The 22,093-nt window shown below is 34.3% G+C and overlaps 1 protein-coding gene across 1 annotated transcript in view; it reads left to right on the top strand.

Annotated features, from left to right (window-relative positions):
- LOC111502089 (uncharacterized) overlaps positions 1 to 22,093 on the top strand; it is a 595,228-nt gene that overhangs the window by 470,913 nt on the left and 102,222 nt on the right. Inside the window, exon 4 of the mRNA XM_074179786.1 lies at positions 21,367 to 21,542. Within this exon, the coding sequence (XP_074035887.1) occupies positions 21,367 to 21,542 (176 nt within the window). The remainder of the gene's footprint in view (positions 1 to 21,366; positions 21,543 to 22,093) is intronic.

Genomic DNA, 22,093 nt, shown 5'->3' with positions numbered 1-22,093 from the left:
AAATACTTGTAAATTGACACCCTGAAAGTTGTCTCAAAACCTACATATGGTAGGGTGTAAGCAACTATTAAATTTCTAGGTCAAAGGTCACAAAAATCGGTTTTTTGCGCTTTTTTGGAAATATCTCATTTCCTATGTATTCATCATCAATATTGTAGAATAAAAAATTCTCTACAAATTTTGTTTAAAAAAACTTTTTATACGGTGAATCGTTTTCGAGATAGAGGGCGGAGAGCACGCGGTCACAGCATCACTTCAGGTCAACCGGTGCCTCCGGTCGAAAACGCGCCATATATAGTTGATGAACTATCGATAAATCAATGATTATAAATATTTGTCAATTTTTATTAACTATTATATTATATTTTATCATTTTTTTCCTAACTTTTCCACTTTTTATTCAGTATTAATTTATTTAACAATACTTACCTGCCCATGTAATTGCAGAATTGTTAAAGAAAATATAGGAATTATATTTGAATTTCAACCTAATTGATATTTATATTCATAACTTCTTACATGATGAAAAAAAAAACAAATAAATTATGAATTAATCTTTTTATTAAAAAATATCATTGAATACATTTATTTTTACTGAAAGTAAAGAAATGGAATAAAGGGTACAAAAACTACAATTTGTAATTTTAATCATCTTCTTCCTCTTCATCGTCGTCTTCTGGCTGCTGGTAAATTTCAAACTGGTCTTCATTATCGTCTTCAACGACATTTGTCTCAAGTTCTTCCATGATTTCGGGGTCAAAGGTTCCATCTTCGTTAATGTCGCTCTGATATGGTAGAGCATTGAGACAAGCTTGCCTATTACATTGGCCACAAGCTAAAGAGCATTGCAAGCCCGCTTTCCTGCATCCGCATCGCGAACCACAACCACTCTTGCAGTTGCAGAAAATTGTATTTAGCAAATCTTCTGGAGCAGGTGGTAAAATTGTCATGACAGGCTTCAGAAAATCGTTTCGCATTACCCAACCCCATACTTGGGGTTCCAAATCATGTCCTAACCAAGTTTGAACTTGATAATATACACGGTTGAAATGTTGATGAGCAGCTGCACTGGTTGGTAGAATATTTGAAAGCTGCACAGGTTTATTAAGTTTTGTAGACTTGAAGTAATGCATATAACGAAGATAATCGAGACTTCTCACAGATTTCGGAGCATTATAGACTGCCAATAAGGTTTGAGTTTCACTCTCTAATAATCTCTGGGCCGAACAATTTTCTTCCTCAAATGCTGCAGCTAGTTCATCCAAATTTGTCAGTTTCTCAAAAACTTTTAAAAATGATTTTTTTCCCTTTTTGAAAAGCGCAGAAGTTGTGTCACAGCCACTTAATGCGTGCAGAAATAAAATATGTTTTTTAGAATGAGCATAATTATCAAAACTTTCAGTCGAGTATATCTCCGTTTTTACATTACCTTTCCCAACTTTTTTACAGAAAATTTCTTGTTCATAAGACAGTGTACGCCCAAATAAAATGACAAGTAAATCAATATCTTGTCCTATTATAACTGCAGTTTTATTAGACTTTGATTCTTCAATTGCAGTTTCAACAATAAGAACATCCGCATCATCTCTGGCTTGTTTAGTAGTAATATTTGCAGCTTGTAATTTTTCAATTAACATATTAATGAACTTATCTTTGTTATTTCGATTTGATAAGAATTTTTCTTGAGTAACTGGTACAACCATTGTTTCATCGAAACAAACTTCATACGTTTTTGAAAGTACAGCAGGTCTTCTCTGCTGCTCCATAGCTTTTACGTTCTTACTGTAGTCTGAATATCCGTCAAATACAACAATTATTTTGGAACTGTAATGCCTTTCTAAATAATTCATGTATTATTTATCAAAAATAATAGAAAAAGTATCTTCTCTGCTCCATACAATATGAATAGATATAGATGTAATGCATGAAGAAAATGATAAAATATAATATAATAGTTAATAAAAATTGACAAATATTCATAATCATTGATTTATCGATAGTTCATCAACTATATATGGCGCGTTTTCGACCGGAGGCACCGGTTGACCTGAAGTGATGCTGTGACCGCGCGCTCTCCGCCCTCTATCTCAAAAACGGTTCACCGTATAAAATTTTTTTTTTACAAAATTTGTAGAAAATTTTGTATTCTACAATATTGATAATAAATACAAATAGCAAAAAACCCATAGGAAATGAGATATTTCCAAAAAAAGCGCAAAAAACCGATTTTTGTGACCTTTGACTTTGAAATTTAATAGTTGCTTACACCCTACCATATGTAGGTTTTGAGACAACTTTTAGGGTGTCAATATACAAGTATTTACAGACTTACAGCTGAGTATCTCGAATTCCGAGATTCTTACCTAATTTAAGCTTAAATGACTGGATTAATTCGTCGGTGATAATTACAACGGATGAAGCTACGGTGTTAGAATAAAAAATAATTTTGTGAATATCAATTATTATCATGAATAGTCGTATAATAGATATTTATGGCATGAGTGTTAAAACTTTTTACACAAATATCATACAAAGTTTTTTGTACAACTTGTCCTGTTTTCATAATAAAATAAATTCAATATTTCTGTAAAAACACATTTTGACATCTCTTGTTAGTTAACTATTTTCATGTTATCGCATTCACTGCCGGTGTGAAGAGCTGTGCCATTCATTAAGACATCAAGTTAATCGATGAATCATTGATCGTTAAAATTCCAAATACAAAAACGGAAATAGGTCATTCTTTTTCCATTGTTGAAAATCGACTATTTTGATGAATATGTTGTTTTACACCCTTCTGTTATCAATCATCGGCTGATATGAACTCGCTTGTGAAAATGCCATCTACCATTGCTGAATTTCTGAACTTCTTTGAACCAAAGGAATATACAGGTCTCTCTTCCAAAAGGTCTCCTGCTTCTTTGCTGGTAGAATCAGGAGCAAATATAACGGATATTAAGAAGCACGGAGGATGGAAGTCTACAACAGTAGCTGAGGGTTACAACGATCAATCTATTTCTTCTAAAAAGCCTGTTAATGGAAGAATTATCCCAACAGCTAACTCCAGCGTTACAGTATCGTCCTCTTCACTTCAAGAATTGAATCTTAATGCCCATGAAATTGTTAACTCAGTTAGTTCAAATATATTACAAGGCTCTTCAACATTGCAAGGTATCAATATCAGCAGTTGTTCTGATTGAACTTTTCATATTGATGTTCATAATTAATAAGAATTAATTAATAATTAATAAGAATTTAATTGTTCATATACAAGGTGTCCTGGATTTCTCTTTTCCTCTCGGGAATGTATAGATGGGGGTCAAAATATCACCAGTACTTCATATAACTTTTTTTCCTAAAAGTCTTCGTAACCAAGTTACGGGCCCTCGAAGTTACAAAATGAAAATGTTTTTCTTTGATAACTTTTCAAGTGAATATTCAAAATCATCCAAATTTTGGTAATTGACTAAACAAATGAATTCCGTCGATGAGCTTTCATGCAGGAGTCAGTTGTTTTGCTATAAAGTCAGGAACGGACTACCCCGATGGTCCACACCCAAAACTTTGAAATGACAGATATTTTTCAATATTTTTCAACAAAATAAGGTTACTTGGACAATTTTATGAATAAAAGTACTCGTGTGGAAAATCGATCGGAGCAACGAGTCTTGATAAAAATGTAGTTCTACTCGACGACATCAAACCCGCTCGTCCACCATTATTTGAAATGAATAATTATCAAAGCAGAAATAATAATGATAACGTAATTCAACAACATTTATAACAGGAATAATACAAAGTAAGCTGAAATGAAGTCGTAAACAAAAGTACAGTACCTATATTGAAGTTTAAGTCACAATTGTGATAGCAGATATTTTTTCAAAAGAAATATCAAGTTCTGTAGATTCGTGGTGTTTTTGAACTAACAAGCTACTCTACTATGAAATATCGCATTCATTCCATATTTTGTATGTACATAATACGTGTGGAATAATCACGTTTCGTGTTGATCAGTTATCTGATTCTCATGAAACTCAACATTCGAATGTTTCAAATTCTTCTTCACAGCTAAACTGTTGAGGAGTTTCACTGATAATTATAATTTTATGGGAGAAATTCTTTAACACGAATCTAAATTTAGCTGAAAAAACGCACATCGGAAAAAATATTTACTATACTAATAAAAAGCAAACGAATGAACTACAAAAACGGCTGCACATGATCAGGTGAAAAATATCCAGGGAATAATTATGTTCCATTTCTTTCACAGATGTTGACAAAAAAACCTTTCAGAAAGTTTTGATAAAAAATGAGAAACTGGAATGCGATTTTGTTTTGTTGAGTGGTGCGTTGTCATATGACTATCATTGTATTGTCAATATTCTATAGGATATTTTGATTTTTTTTTTATATGGCCGAACAGTTTACATTCAATGAATATGCAGATATGCATGTATTTTATGGACGAGCATTTTGTAATGCTGCAGAAGCTCGTCGTCTGTATTCCGAGCATTTTCCCAATCGAACGGTACCGTCAAGAGAAACATTCAAGCGTGTCGATCGCAGCTTGAGGGAGACAGGTATGTAATAATTGATAATTAAATTGAGTACGTTGTTTTATTTCGATATTATTGTAGGTACAGTTTTGCCAAAACGAGGTGGTGAGGGCGCTCCTAGGACTGTACGTACCGTTGTATTGGAGGAAAATATTTTGGAAGCCGTCGCTGATGATCCTTCAATGAGCATCAGAAATCTATCAGAACAGTTCCATACATCCAAGTCCACTATTCATAAAATAATTAGGGAACAACTGCTCCACCCATTTCACATCCAGAAGGTACATGCCATGACACCTCAAGATTTTCCAGCACGACTGGAATATGCCAATTAGTTCATGGATAGGCAAAGAGAGGATATGACTTTTATTAATCGAGTTTTATTCACTGATGAAGCAGGTTTCAGTAGAGATGGAGTTATCAACTCTCATAATCTCCATATATGGGCCAAAGAAAATCCCCATGGGATATTGCAAACCAAACACCAACGGAAATTCAACGTGAATGTTTGGGCTGGTATCATAGGAAACCATCTTATAGGACCATTCGTTCTACAGGACCGATTGAATGGAGAACGTTATTTGGAGTTCATTCAGAACGATTTGAATGGACTTTTGGAACATGTTCCATTGCAAACCCGAAGAGATATGTGGTTTATGCATGATGGCGCTCCTCCTCATTTTAGTTTGATTGTGCGTGACCATCTGAATCATATTTTCCACAATAGATGGATTGGTAGAGGTGGGCCATATTCATGGCCCGGATTTAAATCTATTGGATTTCTTTCTATGGGGGAATCTAAAAAGCCTTGTTTACGCTACAGCTATTCACACAAGAGATGCATTGTCGAATAGAATAACATTACATTGTGAAGCCATACGAAACGACCCTGGAATGTTATTTCAAGTACAGAGAGGGTGTCTTCGCAGACTAAGAAAATGTATAGAGAGAGAAGGTGGTCATATCGAGCAGTTTCTGTAGCTGATTTTTCATTTCTGTTTGCTCTTGAGGCTCTTGAGTTTCGTTAGTTAAACGTGTTTGCATTATAAAAATTCGTTATGAACATTTTACCTATCATTTCCATTTTCCTTAAAAACTAATATTTTCGAATAATGGTAGACATCTCAGGATAAATGTTGTTGAATTAACGTTATCATTATTATTCATTTCTGCTTTGATAATTATTCATTTCAAATAATGGTGGACGAGCGGGTTTGATGTCGTCGAGTGAAACTACATTTTTATCAAGACTCGTTGCTTCGATCGACTTTCCACACGAGTACTTTTATTCATAAAATTGTCCAAGTAACCTTAATTTGTTGAAAAATATTGAAAAATATCTGTCATTTCAAAGTTTTGGGGTGTGGACCATCGGGGGTAGTCCGTTCCTGACTTTGTAGCGAAACAACTGACTCCTGCATGAAAGCTCATCGAAGGAATTTATTCGTTTAGTCAATTACCAAAATTTGGATGATTTTGAATATTCACTTGAAAAGTTATCAAAGAAAAACATTTTTCATTTTGTAACTTCGAGGGCCCGTTACTTGGTAACGAAGGATTTTAGGAAAAAAAGTTATATGAAGTACTGGTGATATTTTGACCCCATCTATACATTCCCGAAAGGAAAAGAGGAAGTCCAGGGACACCCTGTATATCTATTGTTCACAAATAAACTTTCATGAAAATTTTATAATTATGTTTTGTTTATTGCTTCTTGATCGATAAAAATCGTGTAAAAATATTTTTAACACGCTACTTCGTAAACATCTTTCAATACTTTTGACAACTATTGGAAATGTCACTTTTAATAACAGTTGTACAAAAATGCTTTTTTCGGGTTTTTTGTCATGGTCTACAAGTTTCCATGCCTGACATTTTGACTACTACTGCGGTAGACATTATCAAAGGCGATGTGGTAACCCTCGCAGTACCCGAGTTGGTGCTCGAGTTGTTTCCATTGTTACCAACGCAGAAACTACGATGCTGTTATTTGCCTTCGGTTTCATATTATCATCGGTGGGTGTAGCTCCCTCCCTCCTAATTGGATTGCCTCAATTTGTATGTGTACAATTGAGGACAAGTACCTAGATTTCATTTATATTCATTGTATTTTTTTATGTTATGAAATTATCTTTGTCTTTTTTGAATTTTTTTTTCTCTCTATATAATCTTCGATAGTGATCTTCAATAGTCAGCAATTTCAGCAATTGTGCTGAGACAGAAGGGTACCTTTGCTTCTTTTCGTGGTTCCAATGTAGTATTATACTCCAGGTGGAATGGAATGGGGAATGGAAAAAAATACCAGCGTGGTCCAAACATAACTGGCTGGTATCTCAATCGCCACAGAAGAAATAACCAGAAAAGGAATTTTCCGCAAAAACATAACAATCTGCACTGACAGCAGACAAGCGTTAGCCTTGAACAGACATTGGGAAACCTCAGGGCTAGTACTAGAATGCCACCAAGATTCAGCCAAAGCCTGGGTAGATAGTAACATAATGCCATGACAGGAGTAAAGATAATCGCATTGCCGACTCCTTAGCCAAGGAAGCGGCGGGACTAAGAATTTCAGGACCCAGTGGCACCTACGGCCTGATGACTTCGACAATTGCGGAACTAGCCAAATGTTACACCCATGCTCAATCCTGAAGAGATGGGATATAATCAAAGGATGCAATCTTGCTAGGATAACTTTGGGCGACCCTGGGAAGCTGGTGCTGAAGAAATATCTGGCGATCATCATGAAAAATCTAAACTTAACAGTAGTATTTCTGACTGGTAACTATCAACTAAGGAAACACCTCCATAGTATGGGGCTAGTGGACTCACCTCTATGCAGGATAAGTGAGCAGAAAGATGAGACTCTCATGTATGTCCTATGCGAGTGCCCGAAGTTATTGTCAATGGAGAGTGTGTATTTGGCGGGTTTTGGCCTACACCTGCCGATATCCGGTTGTTGCTAAAGGTCCTCTGGGGTCCTTAGCTGACCTTATACTTTCTCTGATGGTTTTTGTTAGCCTAAATATTGGTTTCTCGTCGTGTTTCTCTGAAACTATCCCAATTCATTATGGAAAATTTTCAATATAGGGAAGGGAAGCTTCAACTTTAACTAACCTAGCTGGTTTACTTCGGCGATATCTCTCTTGGGTCGTATTCCCAATGAAGGCTTTTTCAAGTGATTGAATCCTTCAGGAAGACTCTCAGATTCATAAGATATATTGTGTCCTTTCAACCAACGTTTTAATTACTCCTTTCTCTATAATGAATGGAATACTTCATATCTCAATGGATATTCCATTATTACAAAGACTTTTGTGATTCACACAGACTTCTGATACATTTGTTTAGATCATATATGGCATTCAGGAAAACAATAAAATCCATTACAGACTCAATGGTGTGGATAATCGAAGGAAAGTAGGTAGTTGTACTTCCTATTCATTTGATTTCCACTGAAACACACCACAGATATGAATTTCGAATAATCATCCAACGAAGAGAACAGTTTGCGAAATTAACTTGCCGGGCCATTATTTCAAATGGGAAATAATCCAAAGTGATTATCATTACTATCAACACAACTCCTAATATTCCAAAATACACTTTTATCATGAAGCAATGATTCCTCAAAATTTTAGAAACTCAAAGTGCCTCCTTTGTTTTTGTATTATTTCGTCCGAAAGTGGAACAACAAAAATGAAAATATAAAATCAGCAGTTTTCTCCATCTAGTGAAATATCTGATATGCTGATGAAAAATATTCGTGATTTTAGTAAATAATGAACAATAACACAAAGAGTATGAACTCGATGAAACGAGAGAAGTTAGCTCTCAGCATTTTTCAATGAGGTGCTCTTTATTTATTCCGAATATTGTTCCCAGTTCAGTTGGTGAATTTCTTTGATCTTCATCTAGTATCTATTAGAAATAAAATCAATACACTTATTACCAAATAATAATTTGAATATTACAGAACCAAGAAAACGCATAACGTTAAATATTTCGAAATAATTTTGGTATCAGTTCAAAATATCAGACGTAGGTATTTACAGTAGAGTATATGTAGATCTTACGACAAATGAGAAAGGAAATGAGGCCAATTTAGTTCTTCAATTTTGATCTCAGACGCCACATGAACATTGTTGAAAGCAGTATTTATTAGACATAATGTTGTTGACACAATACGTTCAACATATCGTTGACCTCTGACTAGGAAATGGCTTCTTCATCTTTCTCAGATTTCCTTTATTTTGCTTTCATATGCAGGGTGTTTTACGGAGATAGACATGCCTCTCATTCCTTCAGCTTTTGTCTAAACCAACTACCAACTCCCGTATCTCTTTCCGGTTCTGAATGTCCGGAACTAGCATTTCAGGCTTCTTGAATGACGGGTTTTCTATTTCGATAAGACACGTTTTGCAGCAAGTTTGACGTTATAGGAAATTGAGTTCTGTTTGTAAATATGTGGACGATTTGTAAGTATTACTGTTTCTAATTATGACAGTCTCATAATCTGAGAAATGATAGGCGTACCGATGTGTATATTTATGCCAGGTTTTCGCAATTTTAAATTCTGCACTACCATCATTGGATTTTTGAGGTTTCCTGAACTGGAGGAACTATTTTTGCAGAGAGAAATTTTGATACGGAAGTGGAGAATACTTTATATTCACTATTTATTTCTTCACTTTTTGGTTCATCAGTCATATTCAAGGATGATCCACATCATCAACTTTTTTACCGTACAAAAGATATAAAATGAAAATATTGATGTTTTAACACGAACTTGTTTCAATAAAAATCATAAGCAAGCTGTCGCCTCCAAAAATATCGACTATAGGCAGTGACGCAAAAATCCCAGTTCTGAAATCCAAACTAGGTTTGTTGATACTCGCCACGACTACAAAATTAGAATGAATGAATGCAAATAACTTCACAATCAGATAATTGGGGATAAACTGCTTGCAAATCCCAACAAGGATCTAAATCCTTCTGGTCGGAAGCAAAGATGTTACTCAACATTTAATAAAATTTACACCAGTATTTTGCAGACTTTTCAACCTGTCTTACGAAGAATCTGTAATAAGCCCGCAGATGCCATTTGCCTATATGATGATAATGATAATACTGATGATAAGTATGTATGCTTCAAACAGAACCGCAACTAACCTCTTCATGATGGGACCATTGACTTTGAGGTCACCAGGGGTCGTCTTCAGAAAGGGTTAACTCCTCTCAACCGTTCCTCTTCTGCTCATGCTTCGGTAGCTTATGCAGATGACGTAGTTATCATTCCAGAGTCCACGTCGGCAAGAAAGCTGGACAATGTCGGTTTCGGAGGGAGCATATCTGTAACTGTAACACCAGGAGAAGAAATTTGTTTGACTTAATTCTACTCTTCTCCATGGTGAGTTTATTTCATTTGCAGTGGTATTACTATAGATAAAAATTTATCTGGATTCCTTCTTTCAAGGAGATTCCACATAGAACCAGACTGTCCTCGTCTCAAACAAATGAATATATGTGATGATTGTTAGATCGATGATCAATCATCAGGGTGTTTCTAGAACTCTTCACAACTCATTTACAGCTATTTTTACTCATATAACGATAACGCAGGCCAGACCATAATGAATTCGATATCCTAATTTCCAATTCGATTTGTTATTTTATTTCATCTCTAGTTATATTGCTGACTACTTGTTGATTATGATAAGTATCAGTTGACTAGGTGCCATCAGTAATAATTATGTGAAAGACTAAATTGAGGGCTACTTGCGGTGAGGTCTATGTCGCTGTTCATAGACCTTACTGTATATAGATTACTTACTGTATATTCTAACAGTTTCAAGCATTTGTCATTAACCCTGTGACCTTTATCCATGTTTGGGTGACATCAGTTCATTCTGATATCTGTGTTTCCGTTAATCAGCTGTCGCCCCCATACGAACGACAACTCTCAGAAATTGAGAAACTTGTGCGAGCTAAGGACTGACGAGGTCTTAACTTTCAACGTGTGATTCCTAACTTACCAACATACCTATACCAAAACAAATATGTGAAACGTTTTTTTTTTTAGCGAAATATATTCAGCTCAGTTTGACCAACATTTTTTTGTCGCTAATTTTGCAAGTCTCATCATCTTGTCTTTTTTTTTCCAAGTTGTCCAAAATTCGACTAGCGAACTAGAAGTTTCGAAAGCTTTCCCAATCTACTGTGTCACTGGAATCAACATTGACTATTTTCACTTCCAAATTGTTCGGTGATTCCAGATTTATCAACCGTGGAATGCAGCATTTTGTGACGCCGTGAAGGCGTACCTACCTATTTTGATTTTGTTCATTTGAATGTTCATGTCAGAGTCAGCAATTGTAGAAACAACTGCGAAGTAGTTCAGCAAGTCATCGGTGATTTCGACAAGATGAATAACCTCTGAAGAAGCCATCCACTCGTGCTGGCGAAACGTCAGGATGCAGTTCCAGACTACGTCGGCCTTCAAACCCGAATGAAGATAGTAACACTGAAACTACGAAGTAGTTTCAGAAAATACTTTATTTTCTATCTTTTTGACAACTCAATTTTGAAATTATGGAAATCGAAATTACCAATTCTGCCATTAAGTGCGCACCATATGGGAACCTTTTTTTTCGAAAAGTTTCAATGAAGTTTAACTTCGGCACTTGTTTGTGCTTTGAATTTAATTCAAAATGATGCGGCCAACTGCGACCCACTGACGTTCAGTGTTTGTCAAATTCAACTTTTTTGAAAAAAAAAATGAAAAAGTGCATTTCTAGATCGAATTTACCAAAAAGCCACTTGAAAAAGTTGTGTCTACGTCAATTTTATATCCATATACCAAATTTTATGCAACTAGAATGAAGTTAACGTTTTACTTATTTTTGACAGATATCCACTTTATTTTAAAAAACAAGTTTGGTTAATTGTCATCAAGTCATGTATACATAACAAACTAACTCATCATGGAGTTTAACTTTTTTGATGAATTTTTACTTATGCGGACATTTTTAGGAATAAATTAAAAATGTGCTATAACAATTTTATCATAACTGCAAAGTTTTAATCACTTGGCTATTTTTGTAAACAAACGTCAGTACCTTCAATTTTGAAAAAGCAGACACAACTCAAAAACTGCAATAAGTATTAATAAAATTACTAGAGTTGAAATTACATTAAAATTTCAATATTTAGGATTTACAGATTATTTATAAACACTAACTAGGGCGGTAAGGATGCTCAATCACGTTGAATGAAATTTTTAAGTAGGTCTTGACAAACAAGATGCATGCTATGGTAGTGTCAAGTTGTTGAATAACTTGTCAAATTTTTAACAGTTATTGTTGCAATAATGTTGTCTCTTCAGGAAAGAATAGAAATAGTTTTAGCAATCAATTTAAGAAAAAGCACACTCCAAGTAAATATGATGAGGAGGCCCAACTTAACATTTGTTTGAAAGTTATTGAACACGGGCAAACGAGCATAACCGATATTATAAAAAAATACCGATTACAAGAGGGAAAAATTTTATAAAAGAATAAATTTTGGCCTCACAATCCAAAATTTATTAACACTTCAAAAGAACGAGATTTTGATGTCCGTTTGGGGTTTTCATTCTGATTTCAAGGAGAGAGAGAAGAAAATGTAAAGTTTCCGTATACAGTTTTATGGACAGATGAGGCAACGTTCTCTTCAAATGAAACAGTGAGTTCTCAAAATTGCCGATGGTGGGCCCAAGAAAATCCCAATTTCACAGTTGAATATGGTGATCAGTATTCCTCTAAAACTGATGTATAGTGTGGGATACTTGACGACCAAATAATTGGGCCATTTTTCTTTAGGGAAAATTCATCATCCGTCGGTTATCTCAACCTTTTGAATAATGAATTAGATAATTTACCTTCAAATATTAAAAACGACCTATGGTATCAGCTGGATTGCGCACCAATACATCACACGGTTGCTGTAAAACAGTCCCTCCAACAAATGTTCAGAGGCAAAGTTATTGTACGTAACTGGGAACATTATTGGCCACCTAGATCACCCGACTTGACGCCTTTAGACTTTTCTTGTGGGGTTACCTGAAACAAAAAGTGTATCGAAGTAGACCATTTACTGACATACAACATCTGGAAAATACCGTTCGCGAGTGCTGTGCGAATATAAATCCCCGATTTATTAAAAATGCAGTTACAGATGTCAGTAGAAGGACCATAACTTGTATTGAACGTGGAGGACGACATACTGAAATGTAGGCTATACGTGTTTGACAACCTCATTTAGATCAATAAGTAATTTTTTGTACCCATCTGTATTTTCTATAATAATATTGTTGTTTAAAATTTATAATAATAACAATAGTTTTATCGAAATTATTTGCATTTTTTTTAGTTGCCTCTGCTTTTTCGATATCAAAAGTTTGTTTGAGAAAATAGCCAAGTGATTGAAACTTTGCACCAGTCATGTTAAAATTTTTATTGCAAATTTTTAATTTCTCTCTAAAAATGTCCGTATGAGTAAAAAATGTATCAGAAAAGTTAAACTCCATGATGAGTTTGTTATGTATACATGAATTGATGACAATTAACCGAACTTGTTTTTTAAAATAAAGGGGATATCTGTCAAAAATAAGCAAAACCTCAACTTTATTCTAGTTGCATAAAATTTGGCATATGAATATAAAATTGCCGTAGACACAATTTTTTCAAGTAACTTTTTGTTAAATTCGATCTAGAAATGCACTTTTTCAATTAAAAAAAAAGTTGAATTTGACAAACACTGAACGTCAGTGGGTTGCAGTTGGCCGCATCATTTTAAATTGAATGTAAAGCACAAACAAGTGCCATTGAAACTTTTCGAAAAAATAGTTTCCCATATGGTGCGCACTTTAATGGTGACACTGTATATAGAAGTGTATATGTATACGGAATCATAGTATCGTCATACCAGTAATGCTTAAATCAGTTGGACAGAATTTTTTTCGGAATTTAGGCCCAAAACTCTACAGTTTTCTTCCTGAAAATTTAAGATGCGAATAAAATCTCAAAAAATTTTTGACAAAGATCGAATTATCTATCAAGAATATACCACGGGCAGAGATACATAGACAAATATAAATTTAAATACTTTCACGATTGTGGATATATATTGTGTATTGATTTGTTTGTAGTCTTATAATGGAAATCTCTATATCCCTTGATTGTTCAATTTATTGAATGTGTTTATGTTTTCATCCATACTTAGTACCCATTCAATACATTAGTTTATTCTGATTCTTCATAATCTGTTCAAATATGTCCAGTTCAAACTTATATTCTTATTCATATCTAGTACTTATTCCAATAAACTGATTGGTTTTATTTATTTATTTATATTCTGTTCAAATGTAGTTATTTTGAATTTATATCTCAGTACCTAATTCAATACATGAATCTCATTCAATGTTAGATTCAGTATTCTCATTCCTCACACATACGCAGATCATTTTGCCTCGTAAGATGTATTTTATTCGTTCACTGTTCATTTCTATATGTACATGTATATTCACTGTAAACAATCTTGAGAAACTGAATAAATACATATTTATGCTGCATACTGTTGTATACTCAAAAACCAACCAACCAGAAATATCGTACTCAATTCTAGAATTTTAAAATCAGAGGCACAGATCTGATTACTTCATGGAAGAAATACATCGTCGTCGACTTATATTTTCCTCATGTTTCCCAAACTCAAAATGAATTATGAGTTTCTTTGGGGTCTTCCGAAATTGAATGATGAAATTTCCTCAAAATTGGCTTCTCCTTCATCATAATTCCTTAAGTAATTATGTGTAAAAAGGTTTTTCTAATGAGAGTATCTCAGAATATAATCGGCTTTTATGGCCAACTCTGAAAGCTTGTTATATCGTCAAAAATCCCAATGATATTTCATACGCCAGGAAAATCAACATGGGCAACCGTAATTGATTTTCTTCCGGAGATTATTATATACGGAAGCTTGAAAGGTAACTAATTGAGAAGTATCTTTTGATTTTTCCGTTTGCTAATAATTTTTCATTTGATGTTATTTCTTTCTGTTTTTATTTTATGTGACTCTCAAAAACGATATCGCCCTTCGAAATGAATTGAGGAGAAACAACAAAAAAAAGTTGATGTATGTTGAATTTTTTCCCAGATGATAGATAACAAATTTCGTGAAAATTGTAATGATAAATGTATGAGCCAAGAAAACATTCACAGACTATTTTCTACTGTGATTATACATAGTTTTCACCAGTATCTCGAACATCCAGTATTCAAACACTTTCTAATTCAACACAGAAGGACTCAACAAAGTTGAAAATCATACCAATCTTTGAAAAAAAATCCGTGGAGTTATTTTGATTATTGAAGAGAAGTATATTTCAGTGGCCGCTTGGGCAGCTACCTTGAATAGAAATGCTCCATAGTCACAGTAATGGAGGTAATATGAACTTCTGATTCATTGCTGAGGTTACCTCTTGTGAATATCATTGTTTCAATTCATAGTACACATTTGTCTATTACAAATGCTGTATGATCCATGACGATGAGATGCATAAGAAAAAGAAAATGCCAATTTATTTTTGGAACACACTCTTTCGGAAGATGAGGACGATTTGCTCTTCAACAAGCCAATCCGGAATCTAGTACTCACCTTCTAGTCATGAGTTGAGTATTCCTAGATGAAAGTGATAGCTTCCAACCAATATTTTTTGTGTTCATCTGAGCAGTAGATGTCTTTGAGCTCATAAAAATCATGGAACTCTTCCTGGGTACTTGGACTGGCGGTTTACTGGCTTCATTCATCTATTAACTGGTGAGTCTCCAAGATTTTTGCCTTCCACTCGATTAGTAATTAGCAAATCATTGATGAAATGAGTGTGAGCTCTTGAAATGAGCAGAAAAGTTCTTGTGAGTCTTTTCGTGAGCATTGCTGATCACATTCACTGGAATTCATATTCTAATAAAACACTAACCAGCAGCACCCTTTGACTCAAAGTGAAGTGTCATTTGACTAACTTATAGTCCATCGTCCATTGAATACAAGACGTTTATTGTGTTTCGAATTTCTGAATATGTCGTTTGTTTTTGAGCAGCAGGATCAAGGTATGAGCCTTCATGGGCCTGATTTCATGAAGTGTCCTGCGTGTTTTGATACAGTCCACTGATGGATTACGAACTGGAGACTTTGGTCAAACCAGTGGGTGATAGATCCATTCATTCTAGTTCCCCATTAATAATAATAATACATTTAGTTTCCCAAAGATGATAAAACTTATAGGAATAGTCACCTATAATCTAAAGATCTAAAAAATGAAAAATTCATCCAATGTATAAAAAGCATTGTCGAGTAAATATTTCCTCAAACGAGTTTCAAAAATATAAATATTGACGCAACTAACTATTTCATTAGGCAGTTTATTAAAAATCCTCAGACCCAAATATTCAGAAGATTTCAAAGATACAACATATTTACAGTAGGGAATAAGGAAATCAGCGCAATTACTCATATTATAACAATGGACTTGTTGAACTCCAGTGAACTTATTTTTATTTGTGTATACGTATACACACATTTCTAAAATTGAAATACTCGTCATTGTTAAAATTTTTGAGGCTTTGAAAATCGGTCTACAGGATGCTTTGCTTGAGGTATCGCAAATAATTTTCAAAATGCGTTTTTGTATAATAAATACGTCTGGTGCTCGAGTGGACACACCCAGAAACATATGCCATATCGTAATCGGGAGGCTACTTGTGCATGATATAATACGAATAATTGTTCACGTAACAAAATGTTCTTAAGATTTCGGAACATAAAACGTAATGAGTTCAATTTTGAGATCAAGTTGGTACAATGTTCTTCCCAGTTTAAACCAGAAGTCTATAGTAAATCCAAGAAATTTAACTGATAAAGTAGGCTCAATCAAGATTTCATCAGTTTTCATTGTTACAGTTTCACTTTGTTTTTGGTAGTTGTGGAATCGTATTATATTCGTCTTATTACAAATGAAATAGAGACACTTCTCACACCATGAAATGAGGTTACCAACCGCATTTGTACACTTTTGTTTCAAGGTATTTTCACATTTGTCAGAGACAAATATATTAGTGTCATCTGCATATCTTTTAAGCTGTCAGAAGATTCGATATTACCCATGTCATTCGTGTAGAATAAAAATAAAATTGGCCCCAAAACAGAGCTTTGGGGAACGCCCATAGAGATATTTTGATATGCCGATTTAGTGGAAGATATACTAACAAATTGTTTTCTGTGTGTTAAGAAACTCCGTATCCAGTCAAGTGAAACTCCACGAATACTATATTTGTACGATTAAGACAAGAGAACCTCATGCTGAACGCAGTCAAATGCCCTGTTGAGATCACAGAAGATCCCAACAGGGCACTCACCTGATTCGAAATCCTTGCAGGTTGCGGTGGACTTAATCTAACCTAACCTCTCTCTCAGAGCAATACATGAGCAAGAAAAACACCTCAAAGCATCCACTTTCGCGATTGATGCAAACAAAAAAAACATAGATATAATCTATGAAATTGAATGACGCACTTTCTTTTGGGTCGGTTTTGCTTTGCAACTTAGGCTTGAGTAAGTAACAATTATCTTCTGTATATCGGATTGAACTATGTGGTACTTTTTTTCTGTTCATTGAACTGAAAAATTAGTACTGTAGTACTAGTAGTAGTACTGAAAAATGTGTTTATGCTTTATAATAATATTATCGTCTTTATTATGTAGAGATTACAAATTATTACATAATTCGAAGAAATAATACAGAAAAATCTCTTTCTTGCTTGAACATCACGAGGCGAGATTTAGTTTTCGGCTACTCTTACATCTAACCCCCTGATGCTCATCTAGAGTTGATAATACCATATGGCCCTATAAATTACAGAAGCTTCAACACTAAAAAATCAAACATTACCAAGTTTGTTCGACCCACATTTACCAACATTATTCACTGTGCAGATAGTAAAGATTCTTTCATAAACTTTTCAAATGCTCTCAAATTTAAGTCCCTGTACTGAATAGGGATAGAATTGACATGTTTGATAGCAGTATATGTGAAGCTCCTCTGGAAAGTATCTTACATTAATAGAATGTGTATCAGACCTAGGAAGTAATCTCCTTCGATTAATGTCATTTTCATTTCTCATCATTTTATAAACATACATGGATGGATGAAGTCGTCTACGATTTTCCATATTGAGCCATTCTGACTCTCTTAATTTTTGAGATACGTGGTCATACCGACGTGATCCGTAAATGAATCGTACGCAAAAATTCTGAACCTTTTTAATCTTATATTTAAATTCATTATCAAGACAAGGACCATACAAAAAATCACAATACGTAAACTGTGAGGGTTTCGCACAGAGTCTTGTGCAAATTCACATTGAGAATAAACCGGTTGCTGTAAAGAGTTTTCAGTGAAGTTAAAGTTTTTTTAAGAATGCAATTCACATGAGATTCATGTGAATCATGTGAATCGGCTTTTCGCCGATTCAAACGGCCATTACTGGTACATCATTGAAAGCAACTGCCAAATTTGTATGTATAAAATCGTACTGAGTTTTTGGTGAGAAAACTAATATTTTTGACGTGGACGAATTTAATTTCAAGTTATGAAAGGCACTTTTTTAAATATAAGTTCAAGATCATCAATCAGCAAATTCTGTGCATCATTCAGGTTTTCTTTAGGACAACCAATTAATGACTGCGTATCATCGGCATATGCCTGAACATTGCAAGCGGTTATGGATTTTAGAATATCAGTGGTATAGATAATGAAAAATAGTAGACCGAGAATACTTCCTTGTGGTACTCCCGCTTCAATTTCAACGTAGTCAGAGTTTCTTTCATTTGATACTATCTTCTGTTTTCGATTCGTTAGATATGACTCAATCATTGCAAGTGAACTATCAGAAAAAACCATAATATGATTGATAGTATCGGATGCTTTAGAAAAATCTAGAAGTGTTAACACACTAATGTTTCTTTTATCCAAATTAGCAATCACTGTATCTAGAACCTGAATGAGAGAATTAAATGTACTCAGTTTTTTCTGGAATCCAGTTTGACATGAGGGAATTAGTGAATGGATTCGAGCATATTCTGAAATTTAGGAAGACATAACTTTTTCTATCACTTTTTACAGGCATGATAGAATACTTATTACACGAAGGTCAGCTAGATTTGTTGGATTCGCCACTTTAGTCAGGGAGCATCCTATCGCTATTTTCCATAAATCAGGAAACTGATTTGTTTCTATGCTGTAATTAATGAGATGAACTATAAATGGATCAATGAAAGGGCTGCAGTACCTCAACATAGATATATCATCTATACCGTATGCTGTACTTTTTATCTCAAAATGGCTGTTCAACGGTAGCCATTTTGAATTCAAATTTAGGTTTATTCTCCTGACAAGAATGACTATCATAGAATTGAATTGCTTCATTACAAGTTGAATCGTTAGTTTCTCCCCAATTTTGAGAAAAATAATTATTTATCACTTCAGGATCAGTTAATTCTTCAGGAATTGTTCTATTCTTACCTCTCACAACTTTGAAAGACCTTAAAGTATTCCAAACTCTCCTACTATCGTTGACTCTACAAAAACTATTCAAATATGCTCTTTTTTCGTTTCTTATCGACGAGAGGGTGAAGTTGCATAATAGTTTATATCTTTCCCAGTCTTGATGGGTTCTTGTTCTTTTATACTTACTCAAAGCATTATTTCTTTGTGACAATAAAATTTTAATATTTTGAGTCATCCACGGAGCTTTTGATTTAGTAACTCTAACCATCCTTCTAGGTGCATAGTAGTCGAATACATGAAATAAGAACCCATTGAATATTTCAATTTTTCTATTGATATCATTTTCTGCTAAGAACCCATGCCATGGTGACATTTGCAGAGATTGAATGCATTCTATCGTATTGAAATCAGCAAAATCCCTAAATGTAACAAATTTGACATTAGTTTGTTGTATTCCAAAAGCAAGTTCACAAAAACTAATTTGTGATCTGATATTAAATCAGCATTAACTGTTCCTGCCTCCGATACCATATTTTTTATCAGAAATAAAGATGTTATCAAGAGTTGTGCATGCCCTATCGTCAATTTTTGTTGGTTCGTTTATCAAATGGGTAAAGTTCAAAAAGTTGAAACAATCTATTACAGGATTTGCCATATGACTCAAATCATGGTTGAAGTCCCCAACACAAATAACATGGTCGGTAGCTGGAATAAAATCAGTTAAAATATTGTCCATATCCCTAACAAAGTCTATAATTGAATTATTTTTAGGTGGTCTATATATAATGCCCATAATGAAATTGGTTTTGTTAATCTCAAATTTAACCCATAAATGTTCACAGAGTTTATTGGATAATTCAACAACTATATTTAACAGCTGATACTTAATGTGGCTTTTAAAATAAAGAGCAATCCCTCCTCCAGAACGGTTTCTATCCTTTCTCTATAAATTATATCCAGGTAGCATAATTGCATACGATGCCACATCATCAGACAATCTACTTTCAGTTATAGCAATTATATCAAAGTTCATGTTTTGCACCTAGTCTGAAAATTCATAGAATTCAGTAAATATTGATCGAACGTTCAAGTGAGCAATATTCATTATTTTCAAACAATTAAATTGCGTTTCTATAGTGCATCCCTGATTAGTTAGATGTATTACAAACCGCAGAAGTATATTACAATTTATGAAATAAAAACGAAAATTAACATTGATAACTTGTATACACTGACCTATTACCTTATTTTATCAAATTGAATTATTCACCATTGCATTTATAGAAAAAAATTTACAAAGAATAAAAATTAATTTCTTTTGTGAGATAAGAAACGTATTCTGAATACGAAATTTCACATAGGTAACGAGATACCTTTAATTCTGAACTAGAATGAATAATAGAAATTATAGAAAAATAAAAAAGAAGATAAACTTTCACTTTTAAAAAAATTTTGATTTCAACATTGATTGTCATTGACACAGCTTATTATTTCTTGTATTTCCACTACCGTAGGTTTGACCACTTTCCCATTATGCTTCCACCGAGTTTTTCCATCAATTTTCCTAACATTATTATGCCCAAACTTTAAGCCGGCTGAGAAAACGACTTTACGTCGAAAAGATATGAGATCTTCTTTAATGACAGTGCCATCTGCAGAAAAAGTTGCTGAACTGAAAACAAGTCTAGAGCTGGATCTGTTCTATATTCAATTCAGTATCTGACTGTCCAATCCTAAAATCTTTTTCAAATATTTTCCAAACTTGGAGAGGATGATACTGAGTGAATAAAACTGAAATTTCCTGATTTCGTAACTTCATATATTTTTTCAAGTGTATGCATCTGTGTGAATCACCAAACTTGAAATGATTCGTGAAATTCAAGAAGTTGTGAACCCCTGATAGAAAATTTCATCAACATATGTCACCAGCAAACGATATTTTGCGAATACCCTGTACAAAGGTGGTGTCATAAGGATGAGTTCATTCCGGTGGATTCCTTTTGTTTCAATAAATCATTCTTCCCAAAGTTTTATGTACTACGCCCTTCCATTTTAATCATCATGAAATGAATGTTTCCTCAATCTTCGATATTTCATTCACCATTTCTTTCGAAATCTTCCGATTACTTTGATCCGGAATCCAATCACATGAAAAACCAATAAAACATTCATCTCATCAATATTTTCTAACGTAGACGTAATTGATTTCAGAACTCGATCTGGACCTTGGAGACGACGGAAACGAGCTGAACGAGCTCGGAGCCTCTTTCCCGCCCTTGGAGAGCCCTCCGGTTCATTTCGCAACCGACAACAACACGATAGTGACGTCACAAACGGGATCTACTGCTCTAGTGCCGTGTGTCATCAACAACATCGGAGATGGAATGGTAAGAGAAGAGATGCATGTTCAGCGAGGGCTTAGAAATCTATTGTTATGAAATGATTTTTTTGCATAGATGATGTATTTTTTTCTGGACATAATAATGATAATAATAATAGATATGAAAATGGTGATGGTTGGTTTGCTATGTATGCGAATGACATGTGACTGCCGGACAAAATGACAACCAAAGTTGATGCAGTAAATATGCGTGTCCTTCCAATCTTACTCTACTCGTACAGAATAGTGAAGTGGACTAGAAAAGAGCTGTATCAACTCCAAGCAAGGACCCAAACCACCCTTTTCACGGTTGTACTTTTCCCGACAATAGGAAGGCCGTGGATTTTCGAGTTTTGAGTATCTACATGACAGAGTAGAACTGGAAGAAGCTTGTGAAGTCCTCAGAAATTCAGATCCCCTTCCCTACATGATCCACGACCATGAGAGGGCAGGAATTGGATAATTCCTCTTCAGAGACAACACTGCAGTCTACCGCAGTCGTGTGATGGGTATAGAGGTTCTTGACACTAGGTGATGGGTCTGTCATATGCACTTGCT

Source organism: Leptinotarsa decemlineata, unplaced genomic scaffold (genome assembly GCF_025532065.1).
Source record: "Leptinotarsa decemlineata unplaced genomic scaffold, Ldec_3_MD MMD2_tig00026282_RagTag_RagTag, whole genome shotgun sequence".
Taxonomy (NCBI): domain Eukaryota; kingdom Metazoa; phylum Arthropoda; class Insecta; order Coleoptera; family Chrysomelidae; genus Leptinotarsa; species Leptinotarsa decemlineata.
Note: the sequence above shows the minus strand (reverse complement) of the source record. Positions and strands in the feature narration are given on the sequence as shown.